Below are 26,222 nucleotides of genomic sequence, written 5' to 3'. Positions count from 1 at the left end.
TTTATAAATTACACAGGAAAAATAATTTTAGGGATTTTTCAGGCATATTGAAATTTAACTAAAAGACAAACTGGATTGATTCATTATAATGCACTAAGACAAAATCTCTCAAACAAAGCAACTCTCTTGAATATGACAAACTTGGCTTGAATGAACCTTGGCTAAATCTGCTGCAGTAGTTAGCCTGTTAGGAAATTGGACCAAAAATGTAAAAAAACTAAATAAACTATGTGATCTTTCTTGATGAAGGTTACATTTGAGTAACTGTTCATCTGGCACACACTAGCAAGAGGAAATACTGTAAAACCCTACAGTATAATGCCTGGCATGATAAGATACAAGAATGCTGAAAAGCAAATCTTTCTATCACTGGCAGTTCAACAATCTCTACATCTACCATTTCTCTTTGACAACAAACATTCAAACACATCCAGAAATTCCAGCAGTACCTTATCAAGGAACTGCACTGGGTATACAGAGCTTTGGGATAAAAGTGAGGCCTATTGTTCCTAAGTGTTTCTTTCCACATGTCTGGGAATGTCGCACATATGTTGACCAGGAGAAGTAAAGTTAGGGCCTGTCCTAATACACACACTTGCAGTCTAGGCCTCTTGAGAGTGTGTGTGCGCGACGACAGGAATGTGCAAGTCTGACCCAGGTCTGAAAGATGCCAAAGCTCAAAGCACACTAAATCCATCTCTAATACGACTTCAGAGTTTCCATTACCTTTCAAATTACACAAATTGAAATTGCGAATTGAAACACACATTGAAAATGGAAACATGTCAATTTCACAAAAACTCCCCTGTATCGAAAACAAGTTTTTACACTCGCATGAGGTGGTTTTCAGGCCTTCAATCCTTCGATTAAAAATAATGTCTAGTGTGGTGGCAGGGATATATGTACACCTACCAACAACGTTTGCCATGATTTTTGGAATGACTTATCACAAGAGGAAAAACAATTACATTTTAGTCGCATAAATCGGTTAATGGAAACACCATAATTTCGTAATCGACATTTAGAAAATATCAAAAAAGTTTTGCACAAATCTGTAAAGGAAATGTGGCTACTGATATTGCACGCAATAGGACAGCGCTTCAACCAACCAGAGCGTTTGCCCATCAGCGGAGCTAGTTGATAGATTAAAGTTTTGCCGTATCCGGTCGGAAAACTCTGAACACATCTTCCTTTTTTAAGACTTAAGTGCCATTCTTTGTTCTTTTCTCAAAGAAAAGCTTAACTCCAAGTCTTCCAGAGTCGCGGCCAAAGCCGATTCGAGAGACCGCTGTTCGCCAGCAGCTCTTCTTTGTTTTCAAGTAGCAGGGAACCGTCGCAACTCTGCCGTCATCATGTTAAGCCCACCCACTGACTCTATACACGATGTGATTGGCCTGACTAGAGTTTGGTTTTTCCAGCTCGCAAGCCAACGGAGAGTTGCTAGACGACACTGAGTGCAAAATAAAATTTGCTGCGTCTAGATTTCTAGGCTACCCGATACACAGTTCCACACAAACTCTGGTGCGATTCGACTGAAATATGAACACAACACGGACAAAAGAAAATCGTTAAAGCGAATTTCGTTTTGTATTAGTTTAGAGAGAGAGAGAGAGAGAGAGAGAGAGAGAGAGAGAGAGAGAGAGAGAGAGAGAGAGAGAGAGAGAGAGAGAGAGAGAGAGAGAGAGAGAGAGAGAGAGAGAGAGAGAGAGAGAGAGAGAGAGAGAGAGAGAGAGAGAGAGAGAGAGAGAGAGAGAGAGAGAGAGAGAGAGAGAGAGAGAGAGAGAAAGATATTTTGGAATTCTAATTTTGGAATAAAATATTAAGTGGCCTTTTTGTCACCTGTAATGAAGCTTGCTTATTAGTGAAATTATTAATATCATGGAATGGTAATTATTGACTTTAGCCTGGATTGATGGCTCGCAATATCGCAATGTAATTTTTTTTCCAATATGGTGCAGCCCTAACGTGATGTCATAAGATGCGACTCTTAAAGGACAGAATGCTTCAGCATACCCGGTTCACACCAAGAAACCAAAATTTGAAGTTTGTTTTAAAGTGCAAGTACTGTAAATAAAGCACTGTAAAAGCAACAGGCTGTAAGTGTGTCCCATCGAGTAATCAAAAGTTCGACACACACACACTTGTGTTCCTTCATGCCCACTTTAACACTTGGGCCAAATACAGGAAATAGGTCATGTAGGTAGAGAAGTGTTCCAGCGCAAAGACCACAACTGTGGTTCATACTGAGAAGTTCAGTCAGAGAAAACATTTGTGATTTGTACTAGAAGTGGCCAAACTGCCTGAGAAAACAGCGTGACACCGACAGCACGGCCAAAAACAATCTACATACTAAAATCTTTCAGCTGTGTCTCAGTAGGTCAAAGGTTTCTTCAGCTCGTGTCCCGCACTAGATGGCAGCAAAGTCCCGTTAGCGAACACAAAGTCAGGCCACCCCGGCCCTCATCCAATCACAGCACAGCTTTGCCATGATAACTTTTGACAGACAAAATTCAACTCGTGGGGAGATCACCTCATATTTACATTGACAAGGACCAATTATCTATTCACTAACTTACAAGAGGAAAGAGATAACGGCTGTCATGGATATAACAACCTTAGAGAAAGAAAAGCAAAAAATTAAATCACAACAGTAGTGCTCTAGAAAGATAATTAGTCTATATAATGAGTCCATAAGAGTTTAACTGATGCCATAAAGAGCTTCAGGCCAGAGCTGTTGAGAGGCAGAACACACAGAAATAACCAACGCCCTTTTTGTTTACAGAAGCATCATCATCATCATCATCATCATCACTTGCAAGTAAAGCACATGTCTGAACACAGGAAACAAGGAGATATCAATCTTTACAGACTCAAGGTCTCACAAACCTAGACTTTCAAGGACAAAACTTAGACAAAACTTAAAGAGCACTATATAATAGCTTTCATTAATGGGATAGTTGAACACAAAAGAAGATATTTTTAAAGAATGTTGGTAACCAGAGAGTTGACGGCACCCATTAGACTTACATAGTAGGAAAAATGGGTGCCGTCAATTGTTTTGTAACCGACATTCTTCAAAATATCTTCTTTTGTGTTCAAGAGAGGAAAGAATCTCATACAGGTTTGGAACAACATGAGGGCGAGTAAATGATGACAGTCATTAAAGATACACACAACTGTAAAACCTTCATCTACTTATACCCTCATGTTGCACAACTTTTTACTATACAGAAGATCACAATGAAAGTGGCTGTCAACTTTAAATCCCCCAAAAAAGCACCATATGGCTCGGTCCACATGACTCGTGCAATATATTACAATTATCTAATAGCTTTGCGTGAGGAACAGACCCAAATTTAACTGCGAATGCCCTGGTTCTTAAATCTCGTTTCCTTGAGGCGGAGTAGATGACGACAGGAATCATTTTTAGGTGACCTATAGCTTTAAGGGCTGAAGCGAGTTTATAATGGAGGAACCAGCGGTCCTCTGACAGGCAACGGTTTGCTCGCTGCGCGTGCAACCCCAATGATATGTTCAATGACCACAATGATTATGAAAACAAAAAAAGAAAGAAAACTGAACATGTCCAGGTCTCGCGCGCCGCCGCACCCTCCTCCTCCTCCTCCGGGATATGAATGGACACTTTGTTTCACTCCAGCTTTCACACACTGATACAATACAACGCCCGCCTTCACGCGACTGCTCTTTCTTTACATGCAGCGTTTATTTGTGTGTGTGAACGGTGTGTGTGTGTGTGTGAGAGGAGCTGGACCCCACTGCACACATATACTGTACCTCCTCTTCGGCACCGGTGTCTGGCTGCTCGGGTCGGATCGCGACGCCTCGGCTTTGCACTCCTGCGCCGCGACGCTCGTGTTTCCATCTTCTGTGTGTTTCTGCAGATGTCCTGCGATGATTCGGAGTCTCTGCTGAGCGTTGCTGCTGTTTGACGCCATGCTGCTTCCGCGTTTGCTGTCAGAGGTCAGCGCGCGGCTGATGATGGAGGGATGAGGTGGAGATTACTCACTCACTCACGCGTCCCGTCATGCACCGCGCTCCGCCTCCCTCCGAGCAGATCTTCCCTGACACTGTACTTAAAGGGAACCTGTTATGCAAAATTATGTTTGAACATCAATGTATGTCGGGAGTGTGTGTGTACACAACCACACTATAATGGTGAAAATCCACCCACTGCTTTTTTTAATCCCCATAATAAATCATAAACAGCCTCAAAATAAGCCTCAAGTTGTTATGCTATGTGACGTCACATTGGGGCATTTCATTTAATATTCAACAATATTATTGATCTGCCTGCATTGACACCATTATATGAGAACTGTACTCAGCTGGACAATGACATCATGGTTTACTCCAGAGCGGATATATATATATATATATATAAAAATTAAAGGTACAATATGTAAGATTTTTGCAAATCTCAAGGCCAGTGTTATATATTTTGTTAAGTTGATTACTTACAATATCCCAAATGTTTCCAACTATTTTTAAATCATGAGAAAATTGTGATTTTAACCCAGGAAACGGGGCGTTAGAGCAGGGGGGAGCTGGGAGTCGCCAGTCAATGGCATCATATCCGCGTTACCCTCGGTTTCCGCTCGTACTGCGTGGAGTCCTGGACAAATGCGGAAGTTGTAGTTTTAGCGTCTATCCGTCTATCAAGCAACAAACGTTGTTTCGTGCAGTCGTTATGGAACACAATTATTCTTTACCGATTGAAGCTGGTTCTGTCGACAAAGCATGCTTAATTTTATATTTTCCAAATGTAGCATTCGGTAATAGTTATGTTTATGTAAGGAAAGTATTAGCCTATTGCTTTAGGTTTGTGTTTAGTTTATTGACATTGTTTATCACGTCTGGTGTTTATGGCCTGGTGTTATACATAAAGATTAATCAGTATTTTGGCAAATGATGTGGGTATGTTCGAATGTACTTTTACAACAATTGTTTAGAACACGTAAAACTGCGCCGCGTTATCACAACAATGAATTCGACAAATACAGTAACATCTATGATAACCAATTTAGTATTAAACCTTACTTTTCTTGCGGTTAATTAATTTTAATGAAATAAAAGTGTGATAAGGTTCAAGAGTCAGGAAGGAAGAAGACAGGGGTCGGCGTGACTGGAACTCGTACTTTATTAAAATAAAACAAAACAAAACAAACAAAAGTCGCGCACAATGCGCATTCACAGTGGCAACCGCGACGGTACGAGTCCTCAGTCAATATCTCTCTCTCTCTCTCTCTCTCTCTCTCTATGCCAATAATACTGCAATAAGACACAGGTGTTCGTCATTTGCACTTGACCTATTTACGTGCCGCTCGTCTCGTTTCTCTCTCTCCCCTTACAGACCGTGCTGAACCACGCCCCCCTCGTCACAAAAAGCATGTCATTAAACGCAACATTTATAAAAATAGAACTTAACCTCATCCATGAACATGATTTTTCGATTCCCGTCTGACTGATTTAGGCTACATCCACGGTGGAGTTGAAAACAACAGTTCCCATCATTCCAAGCTCCACATCGTCATCAAGCTACGCCGTTGTTGTTGTTTGGAATGTAGTCCCTCTAGCGGCAGAAAATGTTGCATATTGTAAATGAATAACTTTTTACAACATATTGAAACATCACTGAACTTACTTAAGCTGGACTGTGATGCTATTTTCTTCTGGAAACAAACTTTGTTGCATTATTTTCCAGTTATCTCTGTAAAGCTGCTTTGAAACAATTTGTATTGTAAAAAGCGCTTTAAAAATAAAGGTGACTTGACTTGACATTAGAACAGCTAGGCCCCGCCCACAACTGCTGACAGTCTCTGCCCTATTAGCTTAGCTCCTCCCCTCAGTGAGCTGCACACAGCCCGCCATGTTTATCTCCTCGCCAGAGCATTTAACAGCTGCTTTCAAGTAAGAAATATATTCTTAAGTTATTCAGGCAAGAGCAGTGAGTGTTTATCTGTTTTTCTTTGTAGCTTGATTCATATTTACAGTATATATAGCTGTAGGTACAGTATATTATGCTCCAGTCACGTTAATACACAGATCTAATATACACATGTGATTTCTTTACTTGCTGTTTATGTTCACAGACATAACTGACTGTGAACTTTGTGTGTTTTTGACAGTTTAAGCGCAATAAGACGTGAAGGAGAACTTAGTTTTATACTCACGGGACGTGTTGTCTGACAGGCTGCTTTCTGTGCGCGTGATTCGGATGTGTGCGCTCAGAAAACCATATATCAGAAGTTTAGGCTGATATGACTTTAAAACGCATGCAGATATTAAACTTTCATGATGATGAAGAACTGCAATGTCACGTGAGTGTGACTGATAGAGATGATGATCAAAACCAAACTGATGTTTTAGTTTTTGGCAGAGTATCCGAGGCACGATCTGTACAGGCTCTGCCCTCTTCTGGAAATTTGGGCGGGAGAAGCAGCAGCTCATTTGCATTTAAAGATACATGCATGAAAACAGCATGTTTTTGCTTCAACTCAAAAATGGGCATTTACAACATGGTTTAATGAATTATCTGTGGGGGGGGGGGGGGGGGGGGTTGAGCTGAAACTTCACAGACACATTCTGGGGACACCAGAGACCAGAGACTTATATTACATCTTGTAAAAAGGGGCATAATAGGTCCCCTTTAAATCATGGAAAGTTTATTTATTAAATATCACTTTTTCAATGTCTTATCTCTTAGAATTTTTTTTTCTCTCAAAAACCTACATTTGGCAGCATTTAAGTTTAAATCTTTGAACTGTGAATCTATTTACTGTAAGTTTTGTTGTTCTCACATGTTGATGTTTCCAATATAGCTAATATAACTTCTATTATACAATAATAATACTACATCAACATTATGAAATAACATAAACTGAGTCCTCTTAGTTCCAGATCTGAACAACATTTCCTTGGTTTTCAACATTGACAATAATCAGAAATATTGATTTATTTGAAGCAAATATTCCTTTAATTCCCAAAACGTAGCCTAATTTATATATTTAGAGCCTGCCTGTTTCATATGGTTCTAGTACAAAATTACACTAAACAGAACTAAATTTGTTTTATATGGCTTGTAACAAAAACAAACCCACTTTGCCACATTTTTTTGTGTTCCATAAAGACTCATGCTTTGAAAATGCAGGTGTAAAAACCCATAAATCATCAAACCATTTCAGCATTCTTCACATACTGTACACTCTTGGCTTTAAAGTCCCCCTGTGGTGAAAATCCAGTTTTTAATGATGTTTATATGTCTATGTGGTGTTTTTAATCTGCTTTAAGACAAACCATGTGTAAATTCATAAGTCGACACCATTGCTGAGTATTTTCTCCTTAAAACTGCAGTGAACCAAAGACAGTCTCAAAAACACGCTTTGAAATCGCTAGTGTTTCTGACGTCACAAACTACCTTGTAACCAATCAGATCAACGAGTGGATCTCTGAGCTGAGTGAGTGAGTGAGTGGAGGCGGGGCTCATTTGCATATTCGTATACTAAATGAGGCAAGAGTTACATTCAAGCTATTTTAAGACATGGACATTTTTGTTCAAGGAAAGAAAACGTTTAAATATGTCATTCTGGATAAAATTATTGACTACAGGGGGACTTTAAATAAAACCTTTACCCCCGTTTTCACAGACCAGGCTTATGCCTAGTCCCAGACTAAAATGCATGTTTGAGCTATTTTTACTGAAAGTCATCTTAAAATATATCAGTGCCATTGTTTTGTCTCAAGATTCACACCAGTAATCTTTTCTTCCAAGGCATGTTCAGAAAAGCTACTTAAATTAGATTAATATTTTGTACATAAAGTGATAAATTATGTTGTTGTTGTTGTTTGCACAAACAAGCACTTGCGTTGCTTCATAAAACTGAGGTTAAACCACTGGAATCTCATGGATTACTTTAATGATGTCTTTACTGCCTCACTGGGGCTTGAATGCGGTAGTTGCGTAGCTGTCAATGCGGGACAGAAAGCTCTCGGATTTCATCAAAAAGATCTTCATTTTAGTTTCTAAGATGAACGGTCTTACGGGTTTGGAAGAGCATGAGGGTGATTAAATGATGACAACATTTTCATTTTTGGAAGAAATATCCCTTTAAAAGGATAGCTGAGGATTATTAGGATTGAGTCTAGAGGTGAAGAGATGAAATAAATAGCAGTTCTCCTTTTTGTTCTTCCCTTTTATCAAATGTCACATATAGTTGTTTTGAATAAATTAATCTCTTAAAGTCCCCCTTTTGTCAATAATTTGTATACCTTAAAACTCATCTTTGATCACCAAAACGACATATGTAAACGTTTTTGTGTGTGTGTGTGTGTGTGTGTGTGTGTGTGTGTGTGTGTGTGTGTGTGTGTGTGTGTGTGTGTGTGTGTGTGTGTGTGTGTGTGAAAAAATGTCTTCATGCCTTAGAATAGATTGTAATGCTGCACCCTTGCTTCCTGTAGTAAACACGGTTATGAATATGCTAATTAGCCCCGCCTCCACTCACGCGAAAATAATGCAAAACAAAGTTTGTTTCCAGAAGAAAATAGTGTCACATTCCAGATTAAGTAAGTTCAGTGATGATTCATATTTGTTTCAAAAAGTTATTAATTTAGTTCATTTTTATATATATATCTGATCTGGAGTAAACCGTGATGTCATCGTCCTGCTCAGTTCAGTTGTACAATAGTGTCGATGCAGGCAGATCAATAATATTTTTGAATATTCAATTAAATGTTAAATTTACTGCTGCACAATATCGCTCTTTACAACGTCGAACACATAATGTTAATTAATATGATTAGCCTTTTGCTTGACTATGTTATCAAACAGCTAATAATGTGTTGCTAAAACCATGTTCTGGTTCTCCATCTCAGTTTGCCTTCTAACAATCACCAGAAACGCTTTGAACAATTCAGAACGTCAGTGGAGAAAGGCATATAGTTCATCATAACATCATACATCCGCTATATTGCTAAATCTACTCGATTTTTTATATCAGCAGAAAAGTATAATCCGCTTCTCTCGAGACTCCCCTGCTAGTTCGCTGTTAATGATATGCTAAAGCCCTCCGACACGTTGATCTGATTGGTTACAAGGTAGTTTGTGACGTCAGAAACACCAGCGATTTCAAAGCGTGTTTTTGAGACTGTCTTTGTTTCACTGCAGTTTTAAGGAGAAAATACTCAGCAATGCTGTCGACTTATGAATTTACACATGGTTTGTCTTAACCCCCTGATATTCTTCATTTGGGGTGACACTAGTGATCTTTGGGGTCTCCAGGGAGAGACCCCAAAACAGCATTTTTTTTTTTTTTGCTCTGTTTATTCATGTTTTTACTCTACATTTGTGCAGTTTTTGGAGGATTAATGATATATTTTAAATGTATATAAATAAATAAATAAAATTATACAAAAACAGCTTTTTATGTAAAATTCACTTTATAAAAGACCCACATTTCTAAATTTCATTTATGGGGATAACATGGACTAATTTACATGGTTTAGAGTAAAATTTTTGCCCATATTTTGGAAAATGTAGTTTTAAAAGTAAATAAATCTATAAATACATTTAAAAATGTTTTATTTTTTTTAAATAGGTTTTTATACAAAAACAGCTCTTTATGTAAAATTCACTTTATAAAAGACCCAAATTTCTAAATTGCATTTATAGGGATAGTATGAATAATTTTACATGGTTTAGAGTAAAAATTTTCCCATATTTTGGAAAATGTAGTTTTAAAAGTAAAAAATGATCATTTTAGCCAATAGATGGCTATAGAGCTCCACTATATAGTATTTAATATTTGACTAACTGAAAGATATCTTTTCACAAGTTTTTCCCAGTTGGATTCATATCTAAATATTATGAAATCACAATTCTAACAATAAAAATGACTTTTTTTTGTCAAAGTTTAGCATTTTTGTACTGAATTTTTTTTTTCAATAATGTTATATGATTAGAATCAAACCTGAAAAAGATAAAAGTTGAGTTTTTAGAGTTTATCATTTATTTCAATCTCCTTTTTTTCATATAATTGTACAAATGTAATCTACACTTCAGTTACTAACTGTAACAGAACAGATATGTACAGTTATATGATATATTTAGTACAAATACATGACATGAACACCAAAATGCAATGAACTGAACAGCATAACAAATGAGCAAATGAAGCAGTAACTTTTGTCTCTTTCTCTCTCCTTCTCTCCCTCTGTGTATGTGTGTGTGAGCGTTCACATTGTCGATGTGTCAGTGTCATCAAATTTATTTTTGTGGTGGTTCCGCATTTTGGACTATCTCATGTGACAAATTATAAGAGCAGTTTTTATAGCGTCACACATTTATTCCTCTGTGTGTGTGTGTGTGCGCGTGCACGTGTGAGCATGATAATTTTGCAATGTGAATGTTTTTAGCACTGTTAGAAGTGTGCCACTTCATTTCTGTCTGTGTGTTCTGCGTTGTTTCTGATTTTGATGATGAATTTTGTCTATTTTCTATGCGGGGTCTCCAGGGACCCCAAAGACCACGAGTGTGACTATTTTTTTCACACTAACATAAAAACAGATATCATTACAATTTTTTTTTTTTTTTAAGATATAGAAAGGGTTGAGAGCCATACAAAGTTTTATGCCATTTGGACAAAGAGAACATTTTTAAAAAATTCAGCAAAGTTATTTGCGGGTTAAAAAAACCCAGAAGAACACCAAAGGGTTAAATCATATTAAAAACACCACATAGACATATAAACAACATTAAAAGCTGGATTTTCACCACAGGGGGAACTTTAAATAACATTATAAATGATCAGAAATTGACTTTATAACATAACATTATTGAGCTACTACACTTACTGATATATATATATGTGTGTGTGTTAGTCCGTCAATGTGTTTGTAAATGATTATTCTGAATATGTTAAGCACTCTTGATGGGTTAAATGGTGCAGTTTCAATCTTCATGTGCTCGACTAATTAATAACAGATGTACTTTAAAATACACTTCAACAAAACCTCTCACATTTATTTCCCAGATGCATACTTTGCATATTGCATACTAGTATTTCAGACACATGGAACAGTTTTTCCGCTTGGAAATCTGTTTTGTCAGTGCCAATAAAGAGTTTTCTCTGTCTTAAGAGCGGATGACCCTCAAGAGTCACGTGACCGTGAGACATGCGCTCGTCTGATGATGTCATCACAAACCTCTAAGCTTCTCCAGTTAAAGTGCTTTTCTCTGCACCGCCTTGTAAATATGGGATACATTGCTTTTACAACAATGGAAAAAGCCACATTTTTTGTGTTTCCTGAGGTTATGGAATGGAATGTTTAATTGGAAAGTGGTGTGTTACTGTGCAACTGTTATTTTTAGATATTTAGCAATTGCGGTATAGCCTCCGCTATGCTAGTTGAACACTTGGAGAAAACATTCTGGGAAAAGATCATATAAAAATAACACATAATCAATATAACAACTATACTCTACATCAACATATCTGTGATTCCCAAAACTCAGAGGATGTTCATTAGCAGTTGGAAATAAAGGCATGAGCATGCTGAAATGATGATGATGATAATGATGTGATTTATTTGCGTGTGTTGTTTGAAGGACACAGGCTGTGCAGTTTAACTCTGGTACGGCTTCATCCAGATGGAATGATTGTTTCCTCCAGGCCTGAGCTTTAAACTCCCAAAACAAAGTTCTGTAATGCACTGACTGCGAACAATTAAGAGTCGGAGTGTATCACAGAACTTTACTTGGAAAGCCACAGCGCTGCTCGCCGATTCTCCTCTGCTCAGGGACACTCTTCTGTCCGAGAGAAACACACACGTTACATTTCTCATCTGCATCACAAATCTATTCATTTATACACTTTGAAAATGATGTGATCATCAATAAGTCATGGCAACAAATGTTTTTTCGATTAAGTTATGAATTTCTTTTTATCCATCTCGCTATATATATATATATATATATATATATATACACATACATATATTACACATACATTACACAGCCTAAACAAATATATTTATATAAAAACATACATTTATTTATTAGTGATGTCGAATTGATTAATTACATCTACTATAAAAGTTGTTTACACATACACACATATATAATATATTTTAATATAATATTAATATAATATAATATATTTAACAATATAATATATCACATATATATATATATACATACATACAGATACACACACACATAAACAAAAACTTGTATGTTAGATGTGATTAATCGATTTGACAGCATTTATATATATATATATATATATATATATATATATATATATATATATATATATATATATATATATATATGAAGAGTTCAGATGCAAAAGCCTCTAAGTGCCATCTGAAATTTTCTTCTAGAATGATAATTATTATAAAGCTTGTATATTTAAGTTCAGTAATTTCACTTAAATGACAATTAATAGGTAATTTGCATTGCCATTTAAGTGAAATTATTGAACTTAAATATATGAGCTTGATAAAAATGATCATTCTAGAAGAAAATTTCAGATGGCACTTAGAGGCTTTTGCATCTGAACTCTTCATATATATGCTGAACTGACCATTTGATTTGGCATACTTAAAATTAAGGCAGCAAGTGAACTGAAAGTTTGAAGTTGAAGTAGGTGGCAATTTTTAACAGTGTATGGTAACAGTTATAATACTTCTCAGAATGAAAGATGATTGACAGGTGAGACTGATCAAAGCATCTCTGAGCTGGAGCTGAAAGTGAGGAACTCCTCGAGCTCAGGAATGACTATCAGAAGAATGTAAATGATGGATAAGACGCATAAACGTGGACTCATTCACACATGCACATAATCACATCATGAATGATGAACACATATGGCGGCCTACGGTGCACATGCAGAAAAAGAGCTATACGTGCGCGATTCCATGCAAATTAGGTGCATGCAACAAAAAAAGACGAAGCGCAGAAGAATAAAATGAATTGGTCACAAAAATCCGATTTAAATATTGAATGCGCTCTTCCACTCTGTCTGTTTGCACAGTTAACAACTGGGGCAGCCGAGAACAGCTGACGTGTCGAAAACTGTGGAGCCGTGCATTACTTTATCAAGATCAAGTCTGTCATCCCAGCGTATATCTAAACTTAACACACAAATATCATTTCACAAACTAAAAGAGAAGTCACAATGTTAGGAAAGGGGAAACTGAGGATGCCATATGTCATGCATTTGCACGTAACATCACGCAGACATTTAAGTAGTAGTTTACTTTCTACTGGAAAACTTCCAGTCAAGTAACTTTAATGCTTCAGTGGGTGAATATCTCAATGAGTGTCGATGTGACAGGGTTTTAGAAGCACGCGCGCACAGTCTGTGAGTGAATGCACACTTCCAGAGAGAGGAAAAGAGGAAAATAACAACATACCTGCGGCAACTCACAGCACGAGCCAGTCGACGCTGGATAAAGTGTGTTTGGAGAAGAAGCTCTGCTGAAACACGGTCTCTGTCAGGAGAAGAATAAGAAGAAGCCCTGGCCTGGAGGACTGAGCAGATGAAGCTCGTGCAACTGTTGATGAAGCGCGTCCGCGTCCGTGCAGCAGCTGGAAGAATGTCGACGTGGAGCTGCCAATCGTGCGCGCGCAAACACGCACGCGCTTCGGGGGGAGAAAAAACGACGTTTTGCTGGTTTCAGGCACTGGGGTACTAGTACTAGTACACTGGTTAGTAATCTCTGTTAGTTAGTGCTGGAGATTCAGTGAGGTTCATAAGATACGTGTCAGCGCCTGGGATGGATGGATAGATAGATAGATAGATAGATAGATAGATAGATAGATAGATAGATAGATAGATAGATAGATAGATAGATAGATAGATAGATAGATAGATAGATAGATAGATAGATAGATAGATAGATAGATAGATAGATAGATAGATAGATAGATAGATAGATAGATAGATAGATAGATAGATAGATAGATAAAAGTTCCACTAAAACTTTTTCTTTCCTTTTTACAATGCTTTCATCATTTCTTTCTGTTACTTGTCAAATGCCTGTTATTTTGTTTTACTCTTCTCACAGGCCTAGACTTTCAACTAACCTCAAAATCATAATATTTTAATAATAGATAATAACTATATAAAACATTTCAATATTTGTTTTGTAAAAATTATTTCCAATTCCCAATTTTAACAATTTCGCCCCAAATAAAGTTACGGATGAAATGTGAGGCATGAAGAAAACAAAGGGAAGATTTATTTAATGGTAGGGTAGGCAATTTTCGGAGAGGCTAGCGATAGCGAGTTAGCTTTAGCTTGAAAACATGAGATCCCTCCCTCCCTTCAGTGCGTCTCCAAAGCCACGGCTCCTTCAAAACGTGAACGCGTACAAAAGCGTCACGAGAGACGGCTTTAAACTACCTCATGTCTCAAAGCACATAACATCACAATAATAATGAACATTTAAGAGCTCTTGTAGCCTACCAGCTGACTGCTGCAGATTCATTTAGGCGTTGATAGTAAAACGCAATTCGACTCACGAATCGCTCCGAGTTTAACGTCACGGGTTTCCATCTCTTCCAGATTACAGTAGTTATGGTGAACGCAGCATAAGCTGGTTGTTTTGGTTCAGGAGGAACTGTGACTGCTGTTCGGTGACTGACGTCTGTCTAACTCTGCACAGCACGAAACGCTCTGATGACGTGTGATGTCTGTGTGAACAGGTGTGCGGAGGTGTGGAAATACATACGCTGACAGACAGATAGGACATATCATTGCATTCGGTCTGAATGCAATGATTGGACGAACATTTTATGGTCCTACTACGCCTTCTATGGAAAATATACATTTAGACCACTTAAAAGCACACTATGCAAGATATTTGGATAAAAATATCCAAAAGCCACTAGAACAATGTTATATATTTTGTTGACTTGTGTACTTCCATTATCCTAAATGTTTGCACAGAGAAATAAGCAGTTTTAACCAGGACACGGACCGTCGCCTATCAGTGACATCATATCTGCGTTACCCTTGATTTTTATTTTGTAGAAACCATGGAAACACCAAAGATGCTTTAACATATTATGTTTTATTAGACAGGTGAGCAACTGTTTGGATACATTCATCGACAGAAAACTAATAATTGTTATATATAAGCTCAACACAGTTAGTCTTTTTGTTTAAATCTTGTTTTCTTGATTTCCCGCGAGTACCATGTTTTACCATGTCGAATATCGAGCTAGCTCACTGCAGTGTGCAACAAGTGTCTCATATAGTAGCCGCCGAGCAAACACACAGAGAAGCATTATTAAAACTTTCATCACACTCAAATGTGTCTAACATAATAAAACAGCGCTGCGTTTCCCCACATACGCATGACAGGAAGCGCATGATAAAAGCACCTCTGCTCGCGTGTCACGCTCGTCTCTCTCATTAGCAATCGCTCCAGCGGATCGTTCCGCTACAACGGCTTTCGTAACGTTAATAAATATTTAATACATTACCGCTCATCCATGAATATGATTTCTGCCGTATTCTCCACCGGCTGTAGAGGTGAAGACAACAACTCCCATGATCCCGCCAAATCAAGGCGCCATCAAGCTACACCTTTGATTTGAATAAGCGACCTCTAGTGGTGAAAAATTACATACTGTGCCTTTAACTTAGTGATTGCTGAAGAGACTTTCAACCAGCATAACAAATGTTTCTGGAACAAATCACCTACCATGCCTTTAACTATAGTTAAAGTAGTTTAAAAATAATCATTTTAAACAAAACTTTAAGAACAATATGGCAGATTTGTCATGTGATGCACAACTACTGTTGGACAGTCTTAGTTTGTAATTATTATTGCTAGTAAATCACATGAACTAGTGAAAGTTTACTTTTTAAAAGTCCCGAGGGCCAAAAGTGCCCATATAGTTGATGAAACAGCCTTTATACACATGATACACTTTGCACTGAGTTGCCAGTTTGATTGAAGTGTCACGTTGTGGGTTGATCTTTTAACAAGAGTAATTTTGTCAGGTGATCATTTCAAACCTTTAAACACCCCATGCATCAGTGCAGTCAGATCATTCATACACAGCACAGGCCAAATCGCTCATCCATTTGTTTAACCCGAGCAACATTTCAACGCTAGTTTAGTTTAAAGTTGTATAATTATAAACTCTTAAAAGGTTGAAGATTAATTACACCGTGGAAAAAGGCTCAGCTGACATTAAAAGCTTAAGGCCGAACAGCAGGTGGCGCTATCAGACAGACAGATAGACATGCAGGTCACGAGAGTTCGTAGGTGTGTTCAAATCATGGGCTTTTATTGCGTCTTTTGATTGTACGTGTTCGCCCAGAGAAAGTACATGCAGGTGCTACAATCTGCTCCATCAAGTCACGTGTCTTTCCCTGTAGGCTACCCAGAGAGAGCCTACAATTTTTGGTTCCTGCAACATTCCTGAGGGAGTTGATTAACAAGTTGATTAACCCTATTGGTTTTTTAAATAAATAAAATAAATGGCAACATATTTTAACATATGTAACCCTTAAAACCCCAAATATTAAGATACATTTCAAATAAATATGTAGAATAGGCCAACTTATGTTAAGTGTTATCAAAGTTTTTTTTTAAGATAGAGAAGTCTATAGAGAAATCTATAGAGTTAAAATAAAGGTTCAGCTAAGTTCACATTTAGAAGGTTTACAGCAGATAAAAGGTAAAAGGGGGCGTAGACCGCAGCAGTTCAGCAGCGCTTCCTATTGGTCAGCGTGGTTTATGGGCGGAGCCAGCGAATGACTGGGGCTTTCCGTGAATTTTCATAACTCCTCAGTCAGACAGCAGCATTTCCTTCGCAAGTGCATTGACAATCGGACGTATTTATTTTCAAGACATATTTTATTTCGCTGTGAAGGATTACAAACAAATAAATCACTTCAGGAGTTACGGCGGACGAGGAGAGATCCTCTCAGACATGATGGAGATCGCAATGCCTAAAATGCACCAAAGCCAACAGGTAAATAATATTTAACTACAATAACTAATGGCGTTACAAATGTTACAACAATGTTATAGTAGCCTGTTTTGATAGTATGAAAATAAAAGTATTAATTGTAATTTCACTATGATGTTACATCATGCTGCCCTTTGAACCTCTTATGTGATGTATTTATTGCTCTTGTCATATTTGTGTTACCAGCGCGTTACACACTCACTTCCATGCGACTTTTTAATTGCCTTGCGTGTTTTAAAGTTTCAATATGAGAATAATCGAGGCTATTTTGTTCATTTCTATAACTCATGACATGGTGGAGTAGTTGAAACGTCATTTATATATCTGTATATATAGTCCGTGTTAGAGAAGGCGTTTCCTCCATCCCGTTTCTAATCTTTTCAACCCAGAATTCTGCATAGTCATTGAACTCGAACGAAAGGAAGGAATAAATATTAAAAAATGTATGTGTGCTGAATGTCTATTGATGTGAGGCGAATCTGGCACTCGATTAAACTTGTGTCATGAGATGTGCGTCGTCGCGCTGTGATGTTTGTGCGTGTGATCCAGACGCGTCTGCGCGCTCGCGTTCTGCGCATGCGCGCTCACCGGCGCCTTGCACAATAGCAGGCGGACCCAATCTGGAATGTGTCTGTTTATTTTATCCTTGTGTCCTGACGTAAAGAAGTGATCCTCAGCTTTAAGACATTAATCTCTCTCATAGCTACTGTCATTCTTTATACCTAACTGAAAAAAAAACATGTTTTTATAGAGTTTTGGTAGCACTTTATATATATAGAAAAAAAACTGTCACTGACAAACATTACATAATGCTGAATAGACCAGTAGTGTTTTTAGTGAATGCATGAACATATATGAATCAAAGTGTCATGAGATCTTTTTATACTGACAGCCATCATAACAACAAGGATGGTGAAGAGAAAGTCAAATAGGGAAATACTGATACAAGCAAAACACCATCATTACAACACACGACACTAAAATAATACAATAAACATTCATTTAACAACCTAATATGGAACATAAACCCTAATGTACATTACTGATAGCAAAACAATTAAAGAGAAAGTTTTAAAATCAAAAAGCATAAAATGTGATCTGTTAGACGGAGAAATGTTTGCTTTTACTGTCAATTATTTGTTATTTTTTTACTTAAGGTGTTTACTGTAGCATTTTACAGTCTTTTACAGGTAAAATTACAGTATTTTTTGCAGTGTACAAAACAGGGCCTAACATTCTCACAAATGATTTTTCATAAACAAACACTTGACCTTCAGAAAACTGATTGCTAATCACAGAAGGTCAATCTTTATTTGAGCCATTTTACTTTCTCTTGATTTTTTTCTGTCTCTTGCAGTTATTTGCAAACCGGTAAATATGACCAAACACTGAATAAAACATTCAGATTAAATGGACAACATTTATCAAACACAGACTCACACACACATATTTTTGGGTGAACTATCCCTTTAAGTTGTCATTCAGTAGGAGCTTGTTGTTTATAAGCTTATATCCTATGTACATTTACAGAAAATGTTTTTTTTTAATTAATTTATGGCACTGTTTTCAGTTGATCCTGTTAAAATGATGACACTGACTGTATGATCCCGTGTTTGTTGTTTTAATACAGATATCTAAACTCACAGTCTTTCAAGCTAAGATATTTTTACGTTAGATGAGATTTTATCAAACATATAAAACGGTCAATGCTTTAAAGTCACGTGACACCATATTAATTAATGTGCCGTTGTGTTTATAGGCCACCTAATGATCTGTTCGGCAGTATATAACGTGATCAAGTTTTATTAACAAAATGATTAACTGTTCCCAAAACTCTGTAGAAATGTGTGTGCTGATGCTCAAAGTACACATTTAAATATTTTGAAGGGGATTATATTAAAGTAATTTTATGAGATACAGATGCCTGTAAAATACGTGATACATCGCCCCCCCTTGATGACGAGCCTGCTCTAGAATAAAGTGGTGGTGAGGTCCAGCTGAAGACCTGAGCATTAGTGTGACTTTAATGAGAGTTCACCTGTCCTGAAACACTGGTAAACCGGTTTGGACGGCGACTACGTGCCTGAAGAAAGAAAGAGAGAACAAGGTGCTCTTGTTCCTACAGTGGTTTATTCCACAATCCACATTCCCGCAGTCCGGAGAGGAACAGGAAGTGAGACAAATCTCTTCTTTATCAGGAAACTTTGCAGTTTTAATAACAGCTCTGGTTTCCCGTTTCCATTAACCTGGATAATGATTACTTGAACACTATTAATTATGTAGGGAAGGTGTGTCTTGGATATTATTTTCACTCCTAAATACAATCCCATCCGTGACATTAATGCAACTGCGATACTCACACACACACACACACACACACACACACACACACACACACACGCAACACTACTACCTACTCGACCGATGTTTAATATAACACATAATCAGTGATGTGATCAAGCTTCATCATACACCAGGTCAAACACACACACTGCGATCAGTAAACGGATCATATTTACTAAATACTGTTTCCAGGAAAAAGCCAAGAGCCTTTTGCATTTTAAAGGAGCAGTTCATCGACAAATGGTCTTTATTTTTCCCTTCATGTCATCCAGGCCCGTATTATTAATGCTTGTCTTGGGCTCAGTGTTTGTATCATCGATATACCATACATTTATATATATATATTCTGTTTTCTTTTTTAATTCTAGTTAGTATTAGTATTTTTTTTTGTGAGTTTTTGTTATTATTTTTACAAGTTTTAGTTTGAATATGCCTATATAGTTGAATTAAGTTTTTTCATATTAGTTTATTTACTATATTAGGTATTTTAATACTTCAACTTAAATGAAAATGAGAAATGTCGCCTTGGAATCTTGCTAAAAATAAAAAATATTTGTAAAATATTTCATTTCAGTTGTTTATTGTGTCAAAAAATTAGATTATATATTTTATTTTTATTATCATTTTTATTTATTTTATATATATATTTAAAATTATATATATTATATTATATATTATATAGATTAATCGCGATTAATCGCATCCAAAATAAAAGTTTGTTTTTAAATAATATATGTGTGTGTACTGTGTATAATTCAATTTGTATATATATTAAATACACACACATGCTTGTATATATTAAAGAAAAATGTGTAATTTATATATAAAAAAATATATTTAGATATAATATAAATTATATATAAATATATACAGTATATGTATGCAAATATTTCTTAAATATATACATGCATGTGTGTGTATTTATATATACAAAATAATTATACACAGTACACACACATATATTATGTAAACACAAACTTTTATTTTGGATGCGATTAATCGCGATTAATCTTTTGACAGCCCTAATATATATATATAGTTTTAGTTAACAACAATAACCTGAATGTCAGCTTAATTTTTGCTGTTTGTCATGAAAAGGAATTAAAGGACTTTAAATACAGTGTACAAGTGGTATGAACTGCTTTTATGAGATATTTATTGTCATGTTTGCAGAAAAAAAATCACCATCCACATTTTGTATGGACAACAGAAGTGCTTGTTTAGTGTTTCACAGGAGAAAGGATAACAAAAATGATGATGATGATTATGGTAATAATAGTAATAGCCTGCCCCAATATTTTCACTTTTGGATGAGCGGTTCCTGTTCTGTTTTTCTCCATCATCAGATTGAGAACATATGCTTGTGTAATGCGCTTGTGAACAGCAGGATATGGTTAGAAATATGAAAGGCTCTTTAGAGATCCAAACATCCAAACTAAACAGTCGGAAACACATTCTTCATTGATTCTTCATGGAGGAGGGACAGTGTGTGTGTGTGTGTGTGTGTCGAGTCCAGTCTTCTCGTGAGAGCGGCCCGTTTATTATCATTGTGGTTTGATGTTTCATCATCTCGGTGTCTCCACCCCCGTCTGTTATCTGGAGTTATCCAGTGTGTGTGTGTGTGTGTGTGTGTGTGTGTGTGTGTGTGAGACGGGCATGTCGCTGCATGCCTCTGTCTGACGCCACTCTCTGATCCACTTAATTATTATGGTCGCATGATTTTATAACATTTATCTAGATCAGGAATTCATTTGTACACTCATTTCAAATATGGACAAACCCAAACCAAACGTTGGGTTAAAAATGTAATTTAAAAATGTAATCCAACGGCTGGGTTTGTCCGTATTTGACCCAACGTTGGGTTGAAACCACCCAGCAGTTTTTAGAGTGTGTGAAGAAGACTTAAAATAATTCGATTTGTTGCTGTTTAGTCACATGGTAACATCGTATGATGTCAACGCTGATGTCTGATTCAGAATTGCAAAAGAGAAACGCTTCCTCAAAAGTGCTCAGTTCCTCTGCCGTCAGTACACACTTCTCCTCTGTTCAGTCCCCGGGGCCTTGTGATCTCAAACTATAGGAAGCCGAGGTTCTCCAGACCTCGAGTCACATGCTCGAGCTCATGGACAGATACATGCAAAACTGCAGACGCTTATGCAAAGCTTGGCCTCTGTAAATAAATGCTAGGGGAGGTTAAAGTGTAATAACTCGTCTCTCAGACACTGTTGATGTAATAAAGATACGAGTTCCTGCAACTGTCAATCAAGAAAGTCTGAGGCCAAGGTTTCATAAATATTTTTGCCACTCAGCCTGGGAAGAATTTTAATAAGTGTCTCATCTGATGAAGTATAATAGAGTGGATGATTGACAATTTAAAGGGACAGTTCACCCAAAAATGAAAAATCATATACATCACGTCGCATCGTTCTGAACTGAAAGACTTCCATTCGTCTTTGAAACACAAATTCATTTAAAATGAAACCTGAGATATTTCTGTCGCTCCATTGAAAGTCCATTCCACCAAAACTTGAATGCTTCATAAAGAGATTGTAAAAGAAATCCATATGAATCGAGTGGTTTAATCCAAATATGATAAACGAAGCTCAAACATGCGTGAGAACCAATGAGTTTTGTTGTTACGTGACAAACTGCGCTGTCTCAGCTTCCGTTTACCATATTTAATGTGCGCTCATCAATATTTATATGCAAATGAATGCCTAAATTAAATCTGTTCATCACATAACGTGACCGTGATATAAAGTAAAGACTCAAACAGCTCAGCTCATATCACTTCTGATGTGGAATTTCAATGGATGGAAAAAGAGGATGAGAGAATATTACAAAATATTCCTATCTGTGTTTCGATTATGAAAAGTCTTACGGGTTCGAATTATGATAGAATTGTCCCTTTTGGATGAACTAACACTTTAATGAATTTATTGGCTAATGAGACAAAAGCAAAATTGCTGCGATTAAACAAACATACAATATTTATCCAGAATGTATTTTCCTCTTAACTTGAAAACAGGAAATGTGCATTATATATTGACAAGCCTGTCAGAAGGTTTTGGAAGGGTTACAGGTGAATCTCCAAATGGCCATATATTGCGATATTAATCTGTCAATATCTGGTTTTATCACCAGTGATGATAGTCGTGACGTCTAAGGATCTGATTCTGATTCTGAAACCGTCCTGGACAAAGTACTTCAGTCAAGTGCTTGTGTAAAAGTTTAATGTACTTAAGTATTAAATGTAAAAAAGTATTTATCGATGATCCATGTTTATTATTTATTGTACCCAGCACTAGTCAAGAGGGAAGGTTAGTGGATGAAGACATTAAATATGTTTTTAATCTGCAAATAAGAAAACGTTTTATTTCATTACCAATCAAAACATTAAACTTACTAAAACAATTTACTCAAATGCCAATTTAAGTTTCTTCAGTTCGATATATTTTGACATGTAGTGGAGTAAAACGTTTGATTTTATGCTTTGAAAGTTATCCAAACTAAGAAACTTAGCTTAAGTAATATTGTTGTTTTATAATCATTGTGATACTAGTATAGCTTTGATTAATATTTAGAATTTGTTTTATTTTTATTTATCATTTTAATTTTAGTCAAAGTTTTAGTTGTGTTTTTGTCATTATGTAGTTTTTATTTCTGTTTTAGTTATTGTAGTACATAAAGTTAAGCTAAATAAATTGAGAATTGAGAAAATTATTATATTTATTTTATTCATTTATTTCAAGTAATGAAAGTTTTTTTTTTTATGGTGATAGTTCTAGTTAACTATAATAACCCTGGTCCACATCTGCACATAATAGAAACATTAAAAGAAAGATAAGATACAGCTTATTCAATATAAGATACATCTTATTCAATGTACACACATCTAAATAATGCGATCTTATCATTCTGTTGGTCTACCAATGTCACGTCAACACGCCAGCGGCAAGGACGCAAACGATATGTTTTGTTCTCTGTCCTTGAATGTGACAAACACCCTGATCTCTCTAGTTAAAACAACATGGCGGGTGGCGTCTCATTCTCGCTGCTGATTGGCCGAAGCCGCCGTTCACTCCTCCAGATCTGTGTAATGCACCTCTCTAGAAAGTGTTTCACCACAAAATATAAAACTCCAGTTTGTGGTGTGCAGTTAAAAAGAAGTGTGGTAACCAGAAGAGCTACAGAAATAGTTGAATATACTGAAATGGTATTTGATGTACTGTAAAACATGACCACAAATGTCTGAGTTAAAAAAAAAAAACTTTTACATGCTCGTTCTGCTCACCGTTTTTGTTTCTTTTTAAACGCATTTTGCATTCACTAGTGATTTTAAAAGTCTTGCAGTGTGACAAATACATTTTTTAAAGAATACATATCCCATGTAGTCTGTCAAATAATATAAGAATGCATAATAATGATAAAGAAATTAGAAAAAAAATATATTTGTAGATTTATCACGTCACACAGGACATGTCAACTTCCCACATACAGACCATATGTGTTTATTTTTAGCTGTTTTTAGTTGAAGGTCAGAAATATGAATGATTTTTTTCCAGTGTCCTTTCTTTTGACCTTTAAATCTGCCACTAACATTAATAGTAACGCTAACCGAGTGTGTATAAATATGTAAGTGTGTGTGTGATTTGGTATTTCCCAGAGATGGGATGAAAAAGGAGAAGCAGCATGTATTATTCATCCTGTCTTTCTGGCATTGTGCGTGTGTGTGTGTATCTGAGGAGGGCCGGGCTCGACAGGCAGGGCGTGGTCAGGAGTGTGTGTGTGTGTGTGTGCTGCCTCTCATGCCGTCTCTCTTCTTCTCTGTAGGACATGGATCTGATAGATATCCTGTGGAGGCAGGACGTGGACCTGGGAGCGGGCAGGGAAGTGTTTGACTTCAGCTTCAGACAGAAGGAGGTGGAGCTGCGCCGGCAGCGTGAGCAGGAGGAGGAGAAGCGCCAGCAGCGTCTGCAGGATCAGGAGAAAGCTCTGCTCGCTCAACTCCAGCTGGACGAGGAGACCGGAGAGTTCGTGCCTCGAAGCCTTCCGCCGCAAACCAACACGACGAACGGAGAAATCACACAGGTACGCATGCACAAATCCATCCCATGAGACCTTTCATAGAAACACACACACAGGTGCTCAACAGGCCTCGCTCATGTTACTGGGTGCAGCTGCCTTGTTGCTTGGTAACTGCCACAATGGCATAATTACAGGAACTCGGGAGGTAAAGGCAATTCTGCGAAATGGAAACATGCAAACAATCCCAACACAACATGTATAGGACACTAAACACCTACTTTTCCCTGAGGAGGTCAGGCACACAGATGCACTACGTGACTTAAATCTTGTACGAAGTGAGTTTTCCTTGCATAAAATTATAGAGCAAACTGCCTACTATTTTTCGGCTAAAGGCTCGTTCACACCAATGACGATTGCTATAACATTTTAATAATCGAGAATAGTGAAGTCCGCACCACAACTATAAAGATAACGGCACAGAGGAACAATATGGTTGGAATCACTTTTAGAACGATTTTTTTTTTCCAGCTGATGAACGATAAAAACATTGACAGCCAATCAGAATCCACCAGGCATTAAAGAACTCAAGCATTTAAAGTGGCAGACAACAGTTATAATAAACTATGTTATCGTTCTGTGGCGTGGCTGATAGTATAATGATTTTTCTTGGTGAGAACAGGCCTTATTGAGATTAATATAGACAAATATGAGACAATGGTTGACAAACAGTAAGAGTTTACAGATGTGAAATGATTGTAATGCAGTAGCTCAGATCATTTGATGAGAAATGTTTGAGATCACATTGAATTCTAGGACTTTTGATAGAAGCCCAGATAGCAAGGTGACATTGATACAATGTTGAGGTTTGGTGCAAACCTTCCTTTTGGTTGAGATTGACATTTCAGTGTTTAAAGTATGTTAGATCAGCACACACCGACGGCACACATTGGAGGTGACAGTGATATTGAACTGACACTAGGTGTTGGTTCAATATCAGTTAGCTCAGTTGGTTCGAGAGTATGCTTTTGAATCGCTCTCGCTCTTCTTTACACCGATTGGTCTGAGCAGCGCCACTTAGAGTCAAACACACCTATTGATTTGTTGTTGTTGTTGAGGACAAAATCATGAAAGTGTATCTCTGTGGAAAGCTAGTGGTGTTCCTCAATCAGCGGGGCGTTTTCAAACTGTGATGGGCATTTTCAACGCTGTACCAGATTCGTTCTAATCCACTGGGGGTTTGGTTTAGGGGTTGGGCCTGCTGGTAAAGCGGATGAAGAACACCCATTGTAGTTTGGAAATGCCCACTGGTTTAGGGCACGTTTACACGACAACGATGTACTAAAAAATTAAAAGTTTTGTCTTTGCGTTTTTCGTATTCATGCTGTATTATTCATGCCAGGCCAGTAGTTGGCGAGGTCACTTTTTAAAGATATGTTTTTTTGTAGTTTACATGGAGACAATAACTGTATGATATTCAAAAACTTAAGCTTAAGCTTGCTTTTTCAGGCCCCCAAATGAACGGCCAAAACGCACACGTTTTCTATTTTCAGTTGAAAACAGTGTAGTGTAAACGGCCCCTATGAAACACCCATTTTTGGTTCTGCATGTGCCCTTCTCAGTAGTCTAATTGATGCTTCCTTATTAGAGAGAAAACACAGATGCATCCTGTAAAGAAGTGTTGTTTGTTGAACCACCTGATATATTCACATGACTTCTCTGGCACGATTTCAATCATTTACTTTATTATTTCTCTATTCCTTTGTTTTGCATGCTTGGTTTTTGTGTTTGATTTTTATTGTTACTGGCTTTAGTAATGTTTATTAGGAAATGCCTGATTAAAGTT

General features: G+C 37.0%; 2 protein-coding genes across 3 annotated transcripts in view; one reads left to right on the top strand and one right to left on the bottom strand.

The window, feature by feature from the left end:
• agps (alkylglycerone phosphate synthase) overlaps positions 1–4,069 on the bottom strand; it is a 52,662-nt gene extending 48,593 nt beyond the window's left edge. The window contains exon 1 of the mRNA XM_081369520.1: positions 3,796–4,069. Within this exon, the coding sequence (XP_081225646.1) occupies positions 3,796–3,956 (161 nt within the window). The 5' untranslated portion in view covers positions 3,957–4,069. The remainder of the gene's footprint in view (positions 1–3,795) is intronic.
• A 12,706-nt stretch (positions 4,070–16,775) lies between these two features.
• The window catches only part of nfe2l2a (nfe2 like bZIP transcription factor 2a), a 20,233-nt gene continuing 10,786 nt past the window's right edge, over positions 16,776–26,222 (top strand). Inside the window, exons 1-2 of one of the 2 annotated variants that reach the window (XM_081369521.1) lie at positions 16,776–17,011; positions 24,185–24,442. In XM_081369521.1, coding sequence (XP_081225647.1) covers positions 16,970–17,011; positions 24,185–24,442 — 300 coding nt within the window. In that variant the 5' untranslated portion in view covers positions 16,776–16,969. The remainder of the gene's footprint in view (positions 17,012–24,184; positions 24,443–26,222) is intronic. The other variant, XM_081369522.1, reaches the window with a different exon arrangement.

This window comes from Scardinius erythrophthalmus, assembly GCF_964197995.2.
Source record: "Scardinius erythrophthalmus genome assembly, chromosome: 6".
Lineage (NCBI taxonomy): Eukaryota > Metazoa > Chordata > Actinopteri > Cypriniformes > Leuciscidae > Scardinius > Scardinius erythrophthalmus.
This window is presented reverse-complemented; position numbering and strand designations above follow the sequence as displayed.